The sequence below is a fragment of the Suricata suricatta genome, chromosome X, assembly GCF_006229205.1.
Source record: "Suricata suricatta isolate VVHF042 chromosome X, meerkat_22Aug2017_6uvM2_HiC, whole genome shotgun sequence".
Lineage (NCBI taxonomy): Eukaryota > Metazoa > Chordata > Mammalia > Carnivora > Herpestidae > Suricata > Suricata suricatta.
The window spans coordinates 17652455-17671498 of NC_043717.1; the positions used below are offsets into that span (position 1 = coordinate 17652455).

At 36.1% G+C, this 19044-nt stretch overlaps 1 protein-coding gene across 1 annotated transcript in view; it reads right to left on the bottom strand.

The window, feature by feature from the left end:
* The window catches only part of LOC115283343 (E3 ubiquitin-protein ligase RNF168-like), a 119044-nt gene that overhangs the window by 85940 nt on the left and 14060 nt on the right, over positions 1 to 19044 (bottom strand). The window contains 1 exon segment of the mRNA XM_029929625.1: positions 8364 to 8471. Within this exon segment, the coding sequence (XP_029785485.1) occupies positions 8364 to 8471 (108 nt within the window).

The window sequence follows — 19044 nt, forward strand, 5'->3', positions numbered from 1 at the left end:
GCGTGCTGAGGCTGCAGTCCTCGCCCTTGTTTCTTAGCAACTAACTCCCGTCAGCTGCCCGCCTTCTACCCTTTATAAGACGTGCGTGGTCTCAATAAAGTGGGGCTTGATCAGAGACTTTCTCTTGCCCCCATTCTCTGTGTCCCCCTGCCCCCCAATTCTCACTCCCTCCCTCAAAACCTGCGTTGACCGACCTGCCGGACGGGTCACAGTGCCACTTGCACAACATTCTGTCTTTTTTCCATATTCTTTGGGTTCATTTGGTTAGAACACCCTTACTTATACAGTTACTTCATAAAGTTACAAAAACTTCATGATGTTTTAAAAATGTTTCTAAGTAGTTTTCTTTTAACTTTTTATATATGCAAAAGAAATTGTCACAGACAATCCCCAATTCTCATACTGGCTCTGAATTCAGTTGAGAACCAAAGTAACAGCATGTCACAGAATAATTAATCTACTCATAAGGACAGATGATCCTCATAAGTGGCTCTTACTGTATATATTTAAAGTAACCAGGGGTTGAATATAGGGACTGATGACGTTTTATATATGACTCTCTTGTCATAAATTCACTGTTTCTGATCACCATAATTATTTTCATATTTCTATATTTTAAAAAGTTTCTAAAAATTTTTAAAATGCTTTTATTTATATTTGAGAGAGAGAGAGAGCATGAGCAGGGGACAGTTAGAGAGAGAGGGAGGCACAGAATCTGAAGGCATGCTCCAGGCTCTGAGCTAGCTGTCAGTACAGAGCCCGAAGCAGGGCTCGAACCCATGAACCGTGAGAGCATGACCTGAGCCTAAGTTGGACACTTAACTGACTGAGTCACCTAGGCGCCCCTATTTAAAAAAAAATTTTAATGTTTATTCATTTTTGAGAAAGAGAGACTCAGAGTGCAAGCAGGGGAGAGGCAGAAAGAGAGAGTGGGAGACGCAGAATGTGAAGCAGGCTCTAGGCTCTGAGCTGTCAGCACAGAGCCCAATGAGAGGCTCAAATCCAAAAACTGTTGAGATCGTGACCTGAGCTGAAGTCAGATGCTTATCTGACTGAGCCACCCAGGTGCCCCAATATATCTATATTTAGTGAACATGGAAAACACAATTTTCAACTTTTAAAATTCCTTCACTATTCAAACCACAAACTCCCTAGTTTGTTGTTTTAGCTTATAAAATCTAGGAGGATGATCTCACAATTCTGAATCCAATCAGCTGATCAGTCTCTTTCGTTTAACACTGACATGGGTTCCTCTTGGTCCTAATCTTTATTTGAAACACCAAGCTCACAGATTTTTGATTAATAACTAAAATTAAAATTAGATTTCTCAGAGAGAGGCAAACGAAGAAAAAGACTCTTAACTCTGGAGAACAAACATGCTTACCAGAGGAGAGGAAGTAGTGGGTGGATGGGCTAAATAGGTGATGGAGAATAAGGAGGGCACTTGTTGGGATGAGCACCAGGTGATATATGGAAGTGATGAAATACTATATTGTACATGTGAAACTAATATAGCACTGTGTTAACTGGAATTTAAATAACAACTTGAAAAAAATACTCCTCAATTTCCAACTTAAAAAAAAATTAGATTTCTTGATACACTGAATGTTTTTTCAAAGATGTGAATTTAAGAAATGCCAGTACCACTTAGCCTTCCATAAACAAAAGAACACACATTCACAGAACACACAACGTAGATTGTGACATAAGGTAACATACAACCAGTAAGGATGCTTTCACTTAAACTCACAGTAAACAGAGTGAAGTGTGCTTATTTGCAACAGTTTCTTAGACCTACAATAAAGGTTATGGTAAATGCTACTGTCCCCCTGGCTTATAGACAAAGACTCCATTAAGTTGCCTCACATTCTCAAACAACTACTTTTAGTAGCTACACTTTGGTACTGTCACTACTGGCATTATAATCGCTCTACAAGTTGCAGGAACTTTTTTCTAGGTATAAAAGGCATAGTCCAGGTCTAATTTTAAGAACTGGCACAACCAAGTATGGCATATATTCAAAGACATCAAGAAGAAAGTTTGAGTCTAACACAAGCAACTCTATCTTTCAGAGGCATGAAATTCCAAAATTATGCCTTCTCTTCTCATAAGTTAAATTATTATTTTGTGTTCTATTAAATATCAAACATCTTTCGAGTAAAACATATTAAGCCTATTTTGATAAGAGTAACATGGTGGTTAAGTTTTAGATCATTTTCTGTATGAAGTTTTCCCTAGTACTAAATAAATAAAGGCAACATTTAAAAAATGCATCTATCTTGGTCCTTGTATATATATTTTTTAAGTTTTTATTTAAATTCCAATTGGTTAACATACTTGGTCCTTGTGTACATTACGTGCCTAATAAATGTTTGTTCAGTGAATTTAGTAAACTCTTATTTCCTGCCTGCTCTGTGACTGGCACAATACTAAGAGCCAAGGAAACAAACTTATCTAAAGGGTAATCCTTGACACTAAATGTTAGAGATAAACACAACTACCACTAAGTAGGTTAGTCTAGCAATATGTACAGAATTCAACCCAAAAGAAAAAAAAAGAATTCTTTTGGGATAGGTGTCAGAAAAAATAATAGCTGATTTGGCCCTTGAAGTAGCAATGGACATATTTTATTAAGGTTGATTTCACAAATCAAATAAAAACAGAATTCTACTACATATTCTAGCCAATTTTCAGATCTACAACTTATCTTAAGCTAGAAGAAACAGTGATATATCCTAACTCCTTGTTTTATGATTGTCAGACTAAACACTGCAAACAAATCTCACCTCCTTCTAATTAGCAGCTTCATATACATTTAAAAAAATAAACTGGTAAAATACACATAACACAAAATTGACGATCTTAACCACATGCAGGTATATAGCTCAGTAGTGTTAAATCCATTCACATTGTTCCTAAAAACTCAAACCATTTTCAAAACTCTTTTCATCTTGCAAAACTAACATTTTATACCCATTAAACCATAACTCCCCATTTCTCTCTCCCCTTACCATCTAGCAACCAACATTCTACTTTGTATCTCTATGAATTTGACTATTTAAGGTAGCTCATCTAAATGGAATTTCTCTTTTTGTGACAAGCACACACAAAATGGCTTCAATGGTGAATTCTGCCAACATTTAAAAAAAGAACTAATGCCAATCTCTTGGAAACATCTCCAGAAAATTAAAGAGGAGGGAATTCTGTGAAATTCATTGTATGAACCCAGCATTATCCTAAAACTAAAGCCAAACAAAGACACCAGAAGAAAATAAAACTACAGGAAGATATCCCTGGTAAATACAAACATAAAAATGATCAAGAAAATATCAGCAAACTGAATCCAACATCACATTAGAAGAATCATTCATCATAATCAAGTGTGCTTTACCCCAGGACGCAAGGATGGTTCAACATAAGGCATTCAATCAATATGATAGATGATATTAATGGAATGATAGAAAAGAATCATATAATCATTTGACAAAATTCAACATCCACTGATGATAAAAACTCTTAACAAATTAGGCATAGAAGGAACTTAATCTCAATGTAAAAAGACCACATATGACAAGTCTACAGCTAACGTCACACTCACCAGTGAAAAGGAAAGCTTTCTCTCAAAGTTCAGGAACAAGAGAAGGTGCCCACTCTCACTACTCTTATTCAACACAGTCTTGGAAGTCCTAGGTAGAGAAATTGATCAAGAAAAAGAAATAAAAGGTATCAGAATTGGAAATTTAGAAGTAAAATTCTATTTGCAGGTGAAATGATTTTACACATTGAAAATCCTAAATATTCAACCAAAAAAGCTGTTAGATCTAATCAGTGAATTCAAAGAAGTTTCAGGATACAAAATTAACATATACAAATCAGTAGTTATTTCTGTACATTAACAATGAATTATCTGAAAAAGAAAGAAACCAATACTATTTAATATATCACAAAAAACAATACAATACTTGGAAATAAATTTAAGGCAAAAGATCTCTCATCTGGTAACTGTAAGACTTTGATGACAGAAATCAAAGAGAACACAAATAAATGGAACTGTATCCCATGTTCATAGATTAGAAGAATTAAGACTGTTAAAATGTCAGTACTACCAAAATCCATCTATAGATTCAATGCAATCCCTATCAAGATTCCAAAGGCATTTTTTTTACACCAGTAATAAAAGGATATTCCTCAAATTTATATGGATCGGCAAAAGACCCTAAATAGCCAAAGAAATCCTGAGAAAGAAGAACATAGAAGGAGGCATCCATTTCCTAATTTCAAGTGATATTATAAAGCTTAAGACTGTTAAAATGTCAGTACTACCAAAATCCATCTATAGATTCAATGCAATCCCTATCAAGATTCCAAAGGCATTTTTTTTTACACCAGTAATAAAAGGATATTCCTCAAATTTATATGGATCGGCAAAAGACCCTAAATAGCCAAAGAAATCCTGAGAAAGAAGAACATAGCAGGAGGCATCCATTTCCTAATTTCAAGTGATATTATAAAGCTATAGTCATCAAAACAGTTCGTAACTGGAATAAAAAACAAATAGACCAATGGAATAGAACCAAGAAATCATAAATAAATCCATACATATATGGTCAACTAATATCTGATATGGGAGCCAAGAATGCCTAAAAGAGTAAACTTAAAACTAATGTAACACTATCCATTAACTTATTGGAAATTAGAATAAAAACTTTAAGAGAAGGATATTCAACAGAGAGAAGACAGTTCTTTCAATGAGTGGTGCTGGGATAACTGGATATTCACATGCACCACTGACAAAAATTAACTCAAAATGGATAAGAGACTTAAATGTAATACATGAAACCAAGAAACTCCTGGAAGAAAACATGGAAACAAAGTTCCTTGACATGGGTCTTGGTAATGATTTTTTGAATAGGATATCTAAAGCACAAGTAACAAAGTTATAAAAAGAACAAGTGAGACTATGTCAAACTAAAAAGCTTCTGCAAAGCAAAGGAAACCATTTACAAAGTAAAAAAGACAACCTATGGAATGGGAAAAAATATTTGTTAATCATTTATTTTATGTGTGGTTAATATCTAAAATATATGAAGAACTCATAAAAAATATTCCCTCCAAAATAATAATAACCTGAACAGACACATCTGAAAAGAAGACATACTAATAATTGGTACATGAAAGGATGCTCAATATTGCTCATCATTAGAGAAATGCAAATTTAAACCACAATGTGTCACCTCACAACTTAGAATGCCCGTCATCAACGAGACAGACCCAGCAACCGCTGGCATGAATATGGAGAAAAGAGAACCCTCATGCATTGACTGTAAATTGGTACACCCTGTATGGAAAACAGTATGGGGAGGCCACAAAAAATTTAAAACAGAACTACCATGTGATCTAGCAATTCCACTTCTGGGAATGTAGCCAACAGAAATGAAAATAGTAACTCAAAAGATGTCTGCACCCATGTTCACAGCAGCATCATTTTCAAGAGCCAAGACATGGAAACAACCTAGGTGTCTACTTACAGATGAATGGATAAAGAAGTTGTGTATACACATTACATATACACACTGATTATTCAACCATAAAATAACTGAGAAGATCCTATGATTTGTGACAATGTCTACACTGCCTGCGCAATCTATATATTCAACACAATCCCCACAGAAACCCCAATACCATTGTTAACAGAATTTTTTAAAAAATTTGATAACTCATATAGAACCACAAAAGACCACAAATAGCCAAGTCAATCTTGAGAAAAAAGAACAAAGCCAGAAGTATCACACTTCTTGATTTCAAAACATATTCCAAAGACCACAGGAATCAAAATAATACAGAAATGGCATAAGGACAGACATAGCTGTTACTATTTTATGCATTTCCTAAGGATTTAGATAAATTAACACAAGTAAAGAATTGGAATGATTTCTATTTTTTAAGTTTATTTATTTTGTGAGACAGAGAGAGAGTGGCAGAGAGAGAAGGAGAGAGAATCCCAAGCAGGCTCCACACTGTCAGCGCAGAGCCTGATGTGGGACTTGAATTATAAACAGAGATGTTATGATCTGAGCTGAAACCAAGAGGCAGTTGCTTAACCGAATGAGCCACTCAGGTGCACCTAGAATGATTTCTGCTATAGAGTAAGCACAAAGTAAGTGTTTGCAATTATAATAACAAAGTCGTTACAAGTATTAAATTAGATTTTCAGATTTTCCTTCATTTAAAAAGTTATTAAGCACTTACTATGTCCTAGGCACTGTTTTACTCTGGAAACAGAACAGGAAATCAAAATGACAAAAAAAAAAAGAAACTCTCACACTCATAGAGATCAACTTCATGAATTTCCCTCAAACCTCATTACTATTTAAATGTTTCTGTCTTTTGGAGCAGCTGGGTGGCTCAGTTGGCTAACCATCAGATTTCTGCTCAGGTCATGATCTCATGGTTCCTGAGTCGAAGCCCCGCACCAGGCTCTGTGCTGACAGCTCAGGGCCTGCTTGAGATAGTCTGTCTCCCTTTCTCTCTCTGCCCCTCCCAGCTCTCTTTCTGAAAATAAGTAAATAAACATTAAAAGAAATTTTAATGTTTTTGTCTTTCAATACATGTAAATTCATATTTAAATGAATATAAACTGTAATCCACCCTTTGGTTTGCAGACAAGAGATGAAGGGTTGCTGGCACATATTACTGCTCTACCCATGGACCTCTGTCACCTGTTAAAGCAGCATTTGTAGTATTTTCCAAATAAGGATATGCTTCAATCTCGGTCAATATCATTCTTGACACTCTCTCCCCTAAAACATACCACAGCAAGCCTGATCCTTAAAATATACCCATGGTGATTGATGTTCCAGGTTAATAGTATGACTCTGTATTATTCAGTTATGTTCAGGCTCATTATCTTACCTGTGAGACATAATCAGTCTTATACAGCGAACCATTCTGAAACTCAAATTGATGTAAAAGAAATGTTCCCAATATTTTGAAAAAATTAAATAAAATGGATAATCTAGAAATTATAATTACCGAAAGTGACCCAGACAGAAATAGAAAATATGCAAATACCAGTAACATTTCAAGAAACTAAACTGTGTAGAGGAAAAAGAACAGCAGCAATCCCAGGTCAGAAACGAGAAGAGGGCTGGGTGAGTCCGCAGGCAAATATTTACTGGATATTCCAGGAACTCAGAAGACCTGTCTTCTACAAATGTTTCAAACCCCCCCCCAAATTAAGAGAAAGCTAATTATATCATTTACTGTGACTGATACAACCTTGATAACAAAACTGAGTAAGAACAGTAAGAGAAAAAAAGCAATTGTAAACATCAGTACAAAAATCCTAAATCAACTTCTAACAGAGAATTTGGGATTGGAGAAAAAACATCTGACTAGGTACAAGAAAACAATAAAACCTTTCTCATTACCTGAGAGAGTAAACATGTTTATGGCTTGTATCCCCTGTCATGGCCTCTGCTGTCAAACATACTGAAGGGAGAACCCTCCCCACTGCCCACTGGTGTCTGTCCTCACGCAAGGTTCTCCAGTCATTTCTGGACTGGTGTGCTTACCCTCCTGAGATGTCAAAACATCACAGATATTTGAGATTCCTTGTGCAAATGAGTAGAATAATCCTCTGACCACCAAATATTGCACTGTTTCCTGGGCAGGAAAATGGTGCTTTTTCCATCTGAGTAATTTATACAGTCTATTTAGCAATAGCCCCTTAGAATTTCACTTCTCTATGAAAGTAAACTCCAATCTGGGAATTGCTTCCCTGCTGCAGCTCTACAGTTTATTTAGTCCCATCCCTCTCTCTCCCTCAATTTTAGATATACTCATTATCCTTCCAACTCTAACAGCTTATCTTCCTTAACACAAACCCCAATTCCAAACCCTGACACCAATTGCTGACCCACACCCCGACCACTCCCCAGCCCCCCAACAACATCACATCTTCACACTATAGACACACATGGTATAAAAAATGTCCACAGTGCTAAGATTTTGTTTCATTAAAAAAAAAAACCACAGGAGAAAGAAATCCAGAGGCCACTGATGAAAAATTTTTTAAAGACTTGGTTATTTAAAATCCTCTAGGCCAGGACTTGGTTTGCAATATTTTAATATAACAAATAAACTAATGTGAATACTGTTTTTTCTTAAAAGAGGCTTTTCCTCACATTTTTGAAACTTAAAATCAACAAAATTTTAAAGTAGCCTTTCTTAAGCCTCTGACTTTAAAGTTGTAACCTCCCAGATTGAAGAAATATAATGGTCTACACTTTATCTCCTAAGTCTCATGCCAGTTTTGACAGACACTATTAGTTGGTTCCCTCCCACTGTTCTCATTCTCTTACCTTTTCTCAGTCTTGTTCAAGTATCTACTCTCCTCCAGAGCGCCATGTGTTTTGGGAATCAGCCTCAAGAGATACTTCTTGGCAGTATCATTTCCTCTGGATGTAGATCTGTTGGGGAATTTTGGTCAACAAAATGGTGAGAGGAAGTCATCTATGTGGTAAACAAGAACACAACTTCAGAAGTGTTCCTGGCTTTTTTTTTTTTTTTTTTTTTGTAACCAAAGAAGGCCAAGGAATCCTTCTCTGGGTATTGTGTTTGGATGTGAGGCTTGGAACTGTGGCAGCCATCTTACAACTATGAGAGGAATTAACCTGAGGACCTCCTTGAAACAGGAAGGATGACAAAACAAATACTGGAAAAACCTGATCCTTAAAGGTATCTATCAATGAGCCTATGAAGTAACCAACCCTGGAAAGGTCTTTTTGGTCAGTGAGATAAAATGCTTCCTACTTTTGAAATTTCTTTGAGTTTACTTTTGTTCTACCTGCCATCAAAGGCAGTCAAAATGATACAACAGTTTTAGGATAGAAATCTTATTCTGCCTTCCACTCATCTGTGCTTCCAGATTATGGAATTAATGATGTATGTTAGTTTTCATGCAAGAATGTTTGAAATACAGTATTTGAATTTTCATTTAGATGATTTGAATTTTCATTTAGATGATTAGTTTTTCTTCAACAGGAGCAAGAACTTGAGGTCTGTAAAGAGAGGCATGATTAATAACCCTGCCTGATGTCGGACTATCTCCACAAAGCAGGCCAGGGAAATTCCCTCTGGATAGTTCAGTTTTTATCTATTCCTTTCTCAGTAACTCACTATCAAAGACAGAATTCTTGATTAAAAATAAAAATGGATTGTGCCTTTAACAAGATCAGAGGCACTAGCTAAAAATGATGCCAGGAGCATCCAAAGCAAATGAACACTATTTAGATGTATGGTTCACCAGAAAAATAGGAATAAAGAAGAGTTCGACATGTTTATCCCCAACTTTTAAAAACTTATAATGGAAAATAAAACCATTAAAGTAAGATCAAATTTAGAGGCTGCAGAACACCATCTTTTTTCCATCTCATCTTAGAACACTAAATAAAAAATGACAATTACATTTGCCTGTGCTTATCTCAGAGACAGCCAAGTAATGTGACTAGATGTAAGCTTACTCACCCTCATGAATGTGAATCTAAGATTTAGAGATACTGTACTGTCTTGGGCATTTGTCTCCGCTTAAGGTGGTAGTCTATTCAATTTAATCAACTCATACCTAATATCTACTGCAGTCAAGTCACGGTACTAACATTCTGAGAGGCAGAGCGGAGGATGGAAATGAGACAGAGACAAACAAGTAAGTGATGGGTGAGAAAAATAGTTCAAAGTTGTCTGCAATTTAATCAGAGTGTTAGTTTCTGATGCTCTTTAATGCTGTATCTAAACAAGACATCAAAGGGCAAAGAGAAAAGAGAACAATTGGTTGTCTTCAGCAGGAGAAGGAAGAAAAATTTCCAAGAAAAAAACAACACTTGAACCTGGGGGAAAATATGCAGGTTCTAATATGTAAAAACTGGGGTGAGGTCTTTTTTTGTATGAAGAAACAGGTGAGAGCCTGTAACTGGGAAAAATATTCACCAATGAGAAATATGGTTTAAATTTATTTATTTTGAGAGAGAGAGACAGCGAGACCGAGAGAGAAAGAAAGAGAGAGACGGTCAGTATTGAACAGGCTCTGAGCCACCAGCACAGAGCCCACTGCGGGGCTCAAACCCACAAACTGCAAGATCAGAAGCTGAACTGAAACCAAAGAGTCAGACGTTTGACCGACTGAGCCACCTAGGCATCCCTCTAACAAATATTTTAAAACCTAACACCCAATCTGTACTCAAAACCAGAAACTCTCCCTAGAGAGTTCTCCCTAGGGAACCAGGCGACAGGATTTTATAAAACCCTAGGTGATTCCAAAGTGCAACCAAGACCAAGGTTTCTCAGAATATAAAAACCTCCCTGATCGATTCTCTACTCTCTAATCAGCACTCATCACCTGTTACATCACCTGTTCCACACAGATGGGCTTTCTTTCTGTTCCAGAAGAAGCCTTTATTTCCCTTCCTCAGAGCTTCACATGCCCATCTCCTTGGGCCTACAATGTTTTCCTGCTCCAACTCTCCTTCCCTAGCTAATTCTACTAGTCTATACTTTTCTGAAAGTATTCTTAATTCCTGAATCAAAATCAGATTCTGCTGTCAAATACCCATAGTTTTCCCTTCAGTTTCTTCTTAGTTCTTAACACATTTTACAATTATAAACATATCTGTGTGATCATTGGTTCAAATCTTTCTTGTGCTTAACTATAAGAACCATGAGAGTGGGGAGTAGGTGAGAGTCATTCACTCTTTTGTCACCAATTTCTAAAACCATGTCTAGGGAGTAGTAGGTATTGAATAAAACTTATGGTGTGAGATAATACATTAATGAACCCATGAAAGAATGAATTGGATACTTTAGGACACATGAGGAGACACACTATTAACCATAGAATGTATGTAGAAGTTTGGTCAGAACTTGCCTTTTCCCCTGTAAATATAGATCCATGACTCACTCAGCCACTTCTTCACTCTCCTTTGCTTTTTCTTCTTCACAGAAGTTATCACCATGGATATATCTTTTGTGTATCATCTATCTCTGTGTATTAGAATTTTTAAATCTATAAGAAAAGACCTTGTCTTTTTGTTTACTGCTAAATCTTCACTATCGAGAACAGTGCCGAGCACACAGTAGGTGTGCAATAAATATTCATTAAATAAATTATGTGGTGTGTGTCTGAATGAGTGAGAGTATGTTAGAGTAAACAACCACACAGGTTTGTCTGGAATTGATGTGGGACTTTCATAGCTAAACCCTGGAGAGTCCAGGCAAAGTAGGATGAGCTGGTCATCTTTGACTGTATGAAGGTATGGGTTGGGAGATTAAACTGGGGAAAAAAAGGAACAGTCCAGAATAAAGCCAGCATACGCAGAAGATAGAAGGTCTTAGACTTGCATGTATATATGTGTTCTGTGGGAGGATATTGGTTAAACTCTGAGAATAATACACACGATGGATTAGATTAGATGAGTAGATGGAGAGGAGAGGTTCTTTTGAGGAAATTCTTTCACAGGCCTGGGAAATGCGAACCCAAGCAAGAAAAAGGGGGTACAAGGCAGAGGGGATGCACTAGGAAATGAGATAAACAATGACTGAAGGTCAGGGCTGAAGGAGGGAAAATTCTTTGATGAGTTACTCTCCTTTCTGTGATTGGGCTGGGAGGGCAATGAGATCTGGTAAGAGTGCAGATACACTGTAATACTCAGCTCTGTAAGGCGTGGCGATTTATCAAAGTTGTGAAAAATTGGAAGTGTCACACTGGCAATGTTAAAGAGTGACTCAGGTACCTGAACAAGGCTACGTTGAGATTTCCTTAGAGGCAATTACTTATCTATCTCTTTGCAATACACAGGATTCTGAGAAAGATATGCCTAGTGTGTGGGGATTTTTCCCTCTACGTTGCTGACTTATTCAAGACAATTTCTCAATGCAATCTCTACAAGTGAAATGCATTTTATAATTTTTTGGTAAAAAGAAATGTGGATTATCTATGTGACTGATATATTCAAAGAAAGCACTGAAAAACATCTTATCCAACAAGGTTACTTGGTCACTTGAATACATTCATATATACTATTCTTATGCACTGCAACTTCAATAAAGCATGTGGGGGACAGTGCAGAATCCACTGATCATATAAATTGATTCAGGTTGCCTTTATCTCTCACCAATAGGTTTCTTCTCAGTGGTGTGTTTATTTAAATAAATGACATTTCTATATAAGAAAATACTAGTACTTAATCAAAGAATTGTGTACCTATTATAAACACATATCATATCCTTACATACACACATATGCTGTGTATATATTTTTGTGCAAATATGTATGCATGTACATCTGAAAAGAGAAATGGAGAAGAAATGTCACATTTGGGTTTACAAAATGTTAGATTACATTAATGACCCCATTCTTTTTTCATCTTTCATCTCAGGCCATTTGCCATGTGATTTTGTAGCTCCCCCTGTTAAAGACTTGAAGTCTATTTCCCCACCTTTGGTTTCACATTAGATGATATGACTTGTTTCGGCTAACAGAATGATAGCAGAATTTATGTGTGCAATGTTTAAGCGTGTGCAAAGTATAAAAGCTCTTTTATAAGTGGGCTTAGTCTCTGGCACTTCTGCTACTATCGTGAGAAAACATGCCCGGATGAGCCTACTGACCTCAGGAGGGGGATGACCTACCTATGAAACATGATTTCATCTTTTGAGTGAAGGATGGAGATGAGCTATCTCAGCAAAATCACAGAAGTGAAGCTTAGGCTATATCGGCCAACCTACAGCCTACCTACCCACAGACATGTGAGAAATAAATTCTTATTATTATATGTCACCAAGATATTTGTGGTTGATTGTTATGGTGCATATTGTTGTAATAGTTGACCACTCAAGAAAACTAAATACAGTGGTTTTAAGAATGAGTTATTAATTGGTACCAAACAAATAACTATAACTCTAGCTACTTAAAATTCCTATGAAAGAAAAGAATAAGCAGTAATATAGTTTTATTTCATTTATCAACTGCATTTTACAGAGATGCAAGTAACTTCCAAAACGTATTTCTTGACAGCTTAGAGCATTACAAATTCAATTTATTTGGAGGAAAATGTTATAGGAAAGGTTTTTGTGAAGGATTTTAATTTTAAAAAGTAGGATGTTTGATAGCAAAATGTCTAGTGGCCAGTTCCTTCTACATAATTAATTTATTTACCAGGTATGTGTCAACAAAACCCCTTATTCTGTCTCAGGAGTTTCCTTTTCCTCCTTCCACTTTACTCCTTTCTTGGCTGATCTCAATAAAGTATGAGTCCAAACAGGGCTGTACCCGCACTTAAATTACCTAAGTATGGCATGCATCAACAAGACGCCATCGATAGCCACAGGTTCATAGATATTATCCTAATAGTATTTGGCTATTTTCTCCTTAAGGTGGAAATCCAGAAGGTATAAAAGTAACACTTTGGCACTCAGATACGTTGTTTCTGATATGCTATGAAAATGGCGCCCAGAATACTGCAAAATCAAAGTCTAAGAAATGAGAAAAAACAACAGCTCTTTGTGAAAATCCAGGTGACTCACATTCCCAGGACAGACAGGGAGGTGTCCAGAAGTTCAATATGTACCCCAGCCCCAAGTGTACATGGGACTTCTTGATGATAAACTATCACTTGAAGGTTGAACAAAATTAAATGTTGAGATTTTATTTTTGTGAGGACAATCTGTACCCCTCTTAGCAGATACAATATCACGATTACTAGACTGGTTATGGTTGTTACCTATATAATATGGAGAACAGGACATATACTGGCTTCTAATTTAAATACAAGTGTTACATGAGGATGTTAAATGAAATCTAAAAACGGACAAAATAGTCTTCTGTTACAAATTCTTATATCCCTACACATTCTATTAGAGATCAGGCAAAACACCAAGTTCAAAAAATTCATCCGTTCCAATTAAATTTGCATTAGTGACATCCACATTTATCAAAGTGAATTCTTTTTACTACAGCTATCATCTCCTGCTCTATTCTTTCTCATTATATTAGGCTGCAATCAGTATGCAGCCAATATGCTCTGTCTACTGTCAAATGTGCATTTCAATGAAAACTAAGAGAAATAGACAAAAACAAGCCCATTTTGTAGGTCCATGACATTTCCATCCTTGTATAATCCGCTATTCTCAGACTTAACTGGGATCTAAAATATGGGTTGGAGTTCAAGGTTACCATAACTGGTTAGTCCAAATATAAGATTTAGGGATTTCCAATTTTAAGTTGGTTTTTGTGAAAAACTGTTATTCTTTCTGATTGTGAACTCTATTAATAGGCCAATCTAAAATCAAATCCCCTTACGCATGAGGAAAGACACTAATACATGTTATGATGCCAGAGAAAACCAGAGACCTCGAGTTCCTTAAATTCAAAGTCGTTTCACGCTACCAGGGATTGTTCTTGCCAAAAATATTCTGGTGATAGTTCCTGTCAGTGAACTGTTCTCCAAAGCAGTAGTTTAATTATCTGTGATTTTTAGCCACTTCATTCATTTTTGAGGGGCTTTTGTCATTAATATCTCTGGTGAGTCACAGTTTCCAAGACCTTTGAGACACAGAAAACTTACCATAGGGAGTCCTTATATACAACTCTTGAAGGTAGCTCTAAAATGTTCCTCTATGAATTGTGGAGACTGTCATTCTTCCTAGAATAGTTCTACATTCCTAGGAAGCAGATAGGCCTGGTACTTCTCCCTTGCCACTACTTCTGAGCAACGATACCCACAGTCACCATGCTGGGACAACCTACTGAGCAATTCTTCAAAATTCTGTATTGTTGCAGTTGGGGATCTTGGGTGATACCATACAGTATTATCCTATCATGTATTCGTGGCTTCTCTCCCCTCTTTCTGTGATTTGTGATGTGGCAAAGGTCCATTTTCTCAACCTTAGGAGAGGAGGAAGACTTCATGTATACTTGGCAAAAGGTAGACTCCCTAGAGATTAAAATTATATTCCTTTATTCATCTGGGTAAAAATACAAACTTGTGTCCGGGAGCCTGGGTGGCTCCGTGGGTTGAGCATCTGACTTCAGCTCAGGTCATGATCTCACCGTTCTTGAGTTCGGAGCCCCATGTCAGGCTCTGTGCTGACAGCTTGGAGCCTGGGGCCTGCTTTGGATTCTGTGTCTCCCTCTCTCTCTGTCCCTCCCCTGTTCACACTGTCTGACTGTCTCTCTCTCTCAAAAATAAATAAAACATTAAAAAAATTTTTAAACACAAACTTGGGTAGTTGGGGAACATGGATGCCACTTCTAAAGTTCTAAGGGGCCGAGATCCATCTGGTCTCTGACGTAACCACTGGAATCCTATAGTCATCAAGACAGAAAGGCAACCAGATTGATCTTCAGCTGACAATTTTTGGAAAAAGGCTGAACTGCATGTTAGTTTTCAAATGTTATGAAAATTTTAAAGCCTGAGGCTTTAAAAAAAAGTCTTCAATTTAATTCCTGATCTTTGCAATCCCATACCAAATCTGACTTTAGAATATTAATCTGGGTTGGCAGGGAAACAGGAAAGTAGGGAGGGGGATTTATTACCTCAGGGAAGAATGAAGACTATGTGTACAAAGTTTGGTGCATAAGGCACTGCATACTGATAAGGAATTTTTAATAAGTTCTAAGCTGATCGTGTGTAAGATCAAAAACCATTATACTAGTTTAGTTGCCTTATTACTCTGCCCTTTCAAGCATTTACCTATCATCCTTAATGCTGTCAATTTTTATTTGAGATGGGACAAGTGTTAGCAATGGGACTGAAGTTTAAACTTAGTTGCCAAAATCTGCAATATTAAGTTTCCTTATTTTGCAGTACACTCAACCCAAACCTGCTTAATTTAGACAAGTTTGACCCAAAAGACCCTGTGTTCCACCTGGGTAATATTATGTATATCTCTAAATAATCAAAATGTTCCTTGCTTTTAAGGAGAGAAAGAGATGGCTTTATATAACTAAGGGTCAAATAAATTCTAAAATTAAAAACTAAAGGCAATAGGAATTTCACGCCATATTGGAGATATACTGTGTTCCTAGGTAGAAAGATTCAATACTGTTTAGATGTCAATTACCCACAAATTGATCTATAGAAAAAGTGAAACAGAAGAATTCATTCTCCAGGCAAGACTATATTGCAGGCAATAAAGTTGAAGGATCCTGGTTTACTTTGATATATCATCAAGGTGATTCAGGAGGGCAATACACTCTCAGACTCATACTTCACCAACAGGCTTCTTAGAATTTTTATTCAAAACTCGAGATCCCCACACAGTGGATTACATCATTGGTTCTAAAGCTTCACTCTTCCTGGTATCCAAAACCTGTGCCATGTGACTTTGCAGTTCCTTCCCCACAGGTGTATGAGTCAGCAAAGCAGATCCATGAGAATAAATGATTGCGGTTTGAAACCAGGGAACTTCAGGGTGGTGTGTTATGCAACACCATTACAGCAATATTTAACTAACTGATATACCTCCACGGACAATGTCTACATAGCACAGCTTCTGCTTATGTTAAAAGGAGTGGTTTTTTTAACACATTTGTGTCTAACATTGTGAAAGAAGATGTTATGTGGAATAAAAGACAATTTTCTGTCCTTGATGAACCTTTAGTCTGCAGGTAAACATCTTTACTAATCAAATCAATACTTACACTGAGAAGGAAGTTTTCTGTGCTAGTTCATTGTGATGGCTCATGAATACTGCTGTCTGGTTGTTTTAAATATTTCAATTAGTTATCCACTTTACTGTACTTCTGCCCTGAGGCTTAAAGCTAACAGCATAATTTAAAGAGAAAGAAAAAAGACACTAAAACATTACTCTTGCTGAAGCAATGATGGAGATCATCATAACCGTGTCAAGGACATTCCTGTCTGGTATTGTGAATTCTAACCATACAGCCTCAAGGCAGTTGGAACAACCCTGGAGAGGAAAGCAATTCTCCTGCAATGTTTATCTGTTGGGCATTTTTCTTTTTTACAAACTTTCTCTGCCAATGTCCTGTGTCCAAAAAATTAGTTCTTTTTGGAAAAGTTTCACTTGTCCTCTATGACTTACATAGACAAAGTTGGAGAATTTTTTTTTAATTCCCAAAATACTGGGGTGCCTGGGTGGCTCAGTCAGTTAAATGGCTGACTTTGGCTCAGGTCATGAACTCAACAGTTCATGGGTTCAAGTCTCCCATTGGGCTTTGTACTGAAAGCTCAGAGCCTGGAGCCTGATTCCGATTCTTTGTCTCCCTTTCTCTCTGCCCCTCCCCTGCTCATGCTTGGTCTCTCTCTTAAAAAAGAAATGTAAAAAAACATTAAAAATGTTTTTAATAAATACCCAAAATACTTTATATTCAGAATTTAACACTTGTGAGGCCAATGAATTGGTCAATAGCAGCCAGGGTAACAGTAATTTATTGAACTATAATTAACATAAAGAGATCCTAACTCTTCAGTTAGATGAGGTTTTACCATTGCTACATGTGTATCATGAACATTTGAAAGAAAATATGCAAAGTTTTTATTATCCCAGAAAATCCTCTTCTGTCCCTTTAAAGACCATCATCCCAGATGCTTTATGGCTAAAAACTTTTGATTTCAATCAACATAGCTTACTTTTGCCTGCTCTTGGACTTCACATAAATGAAATAATAGTGTATTATTTTGTCTCTGGCTTTATTTTGCTCAATTTAATGTTTTTGTTTTAGATTCATCCATGTTTTTCTTTTTCAGGAATTTCCTCCTTTTATATTGCTGAATCAGTATGACATTACAGAAATTTACAATAATATAATTATCCACTCTCCTGTACAGAGGTACTTGAGTTCTTCCAGACTTTGACTATCATGAAAAAGGTGCTATTAACATTCTTGTTCAAATCATTCTGTGCACATAATTTTCATTGTGCGTGTGTATGCACACATACACAGATACCTAAAAGTCAAATTTTGCTTGAGAATGTGCTGAATTTATAGATAAATTTAGAGAGAAAAGACATTTCAAAAATATTTGTTCTCTAAGCCTATTATTTTGTTCCACTTAGATGTTCTTTCATTTCTCTCAACCTGTAAAAGAAATGCAGGTCCTATCATTAAATATAATCTGGTATTTTATTGTTTATGACCTTGTGGATTTTTAAAAGTTTAATTTTCCAAATGTTTACTTATAGTACATGAAAATACAATAGCTATATATAATGAGCTTGTATACTTTCTTTACTAAATTAATGTATCAGTTCTATGAATTCTCTTTGAAGATTTTGTAGTGTTTTCTCTGTATACAATCACGTCATCTGTAAACAGTGACAGTTTTCCTTTATTTTTAATCATTATGCTTTGTGATTTCTTTTTTATCACCTCATTATGGTGGCTAAGATCTCTTACACAATGCTAAGTAAAAATGGGGAAAGCAAATGTCCATGCCTTGCTCTCTATCCAGGGAAGAAAATATTTCATCTTTCACCATTAAGTGTTCTGTTAGTTGCAGGCTTTTCATAGCTACCCTTTATCAGGTTAAAGGCATTCCCTTCTATTCCTAGTTACCAGAGGTTTTTAAAATAATAAATGTCTACTGAATTTTATCATATGTTTTTTCTGCATCTTTTATGTGATGATTATATGGGCTGTCTTCTTTACTTGGCAACATGGCACCTATATTGATTTATTTCTAAATGTCAAACCAACTTTGCTCTCCTAGGATCAGAACAATGAATATTATTAGGTATAAGAGGAAGATTAGCTATTAATAAAGCCATCCAGAATTATGAAATCCAAATTGGTATGTATCTAACAACAGAACCTTAAAATTATCAATGAACTTGAATTGATATCTTTGAAACACTACACCCAAAAACAGTAAAATATACATTTGATTTGTGTTATTATTTTGTATATTTATGCATTTTACTCTCTTCTATCAAGAAGAAAACATCAATCCAATGATAGATTTTGTCCCATATATTTTATCTGAATAATGAACATTTTATGAAACCAATCTGAAAATTAAAAATATA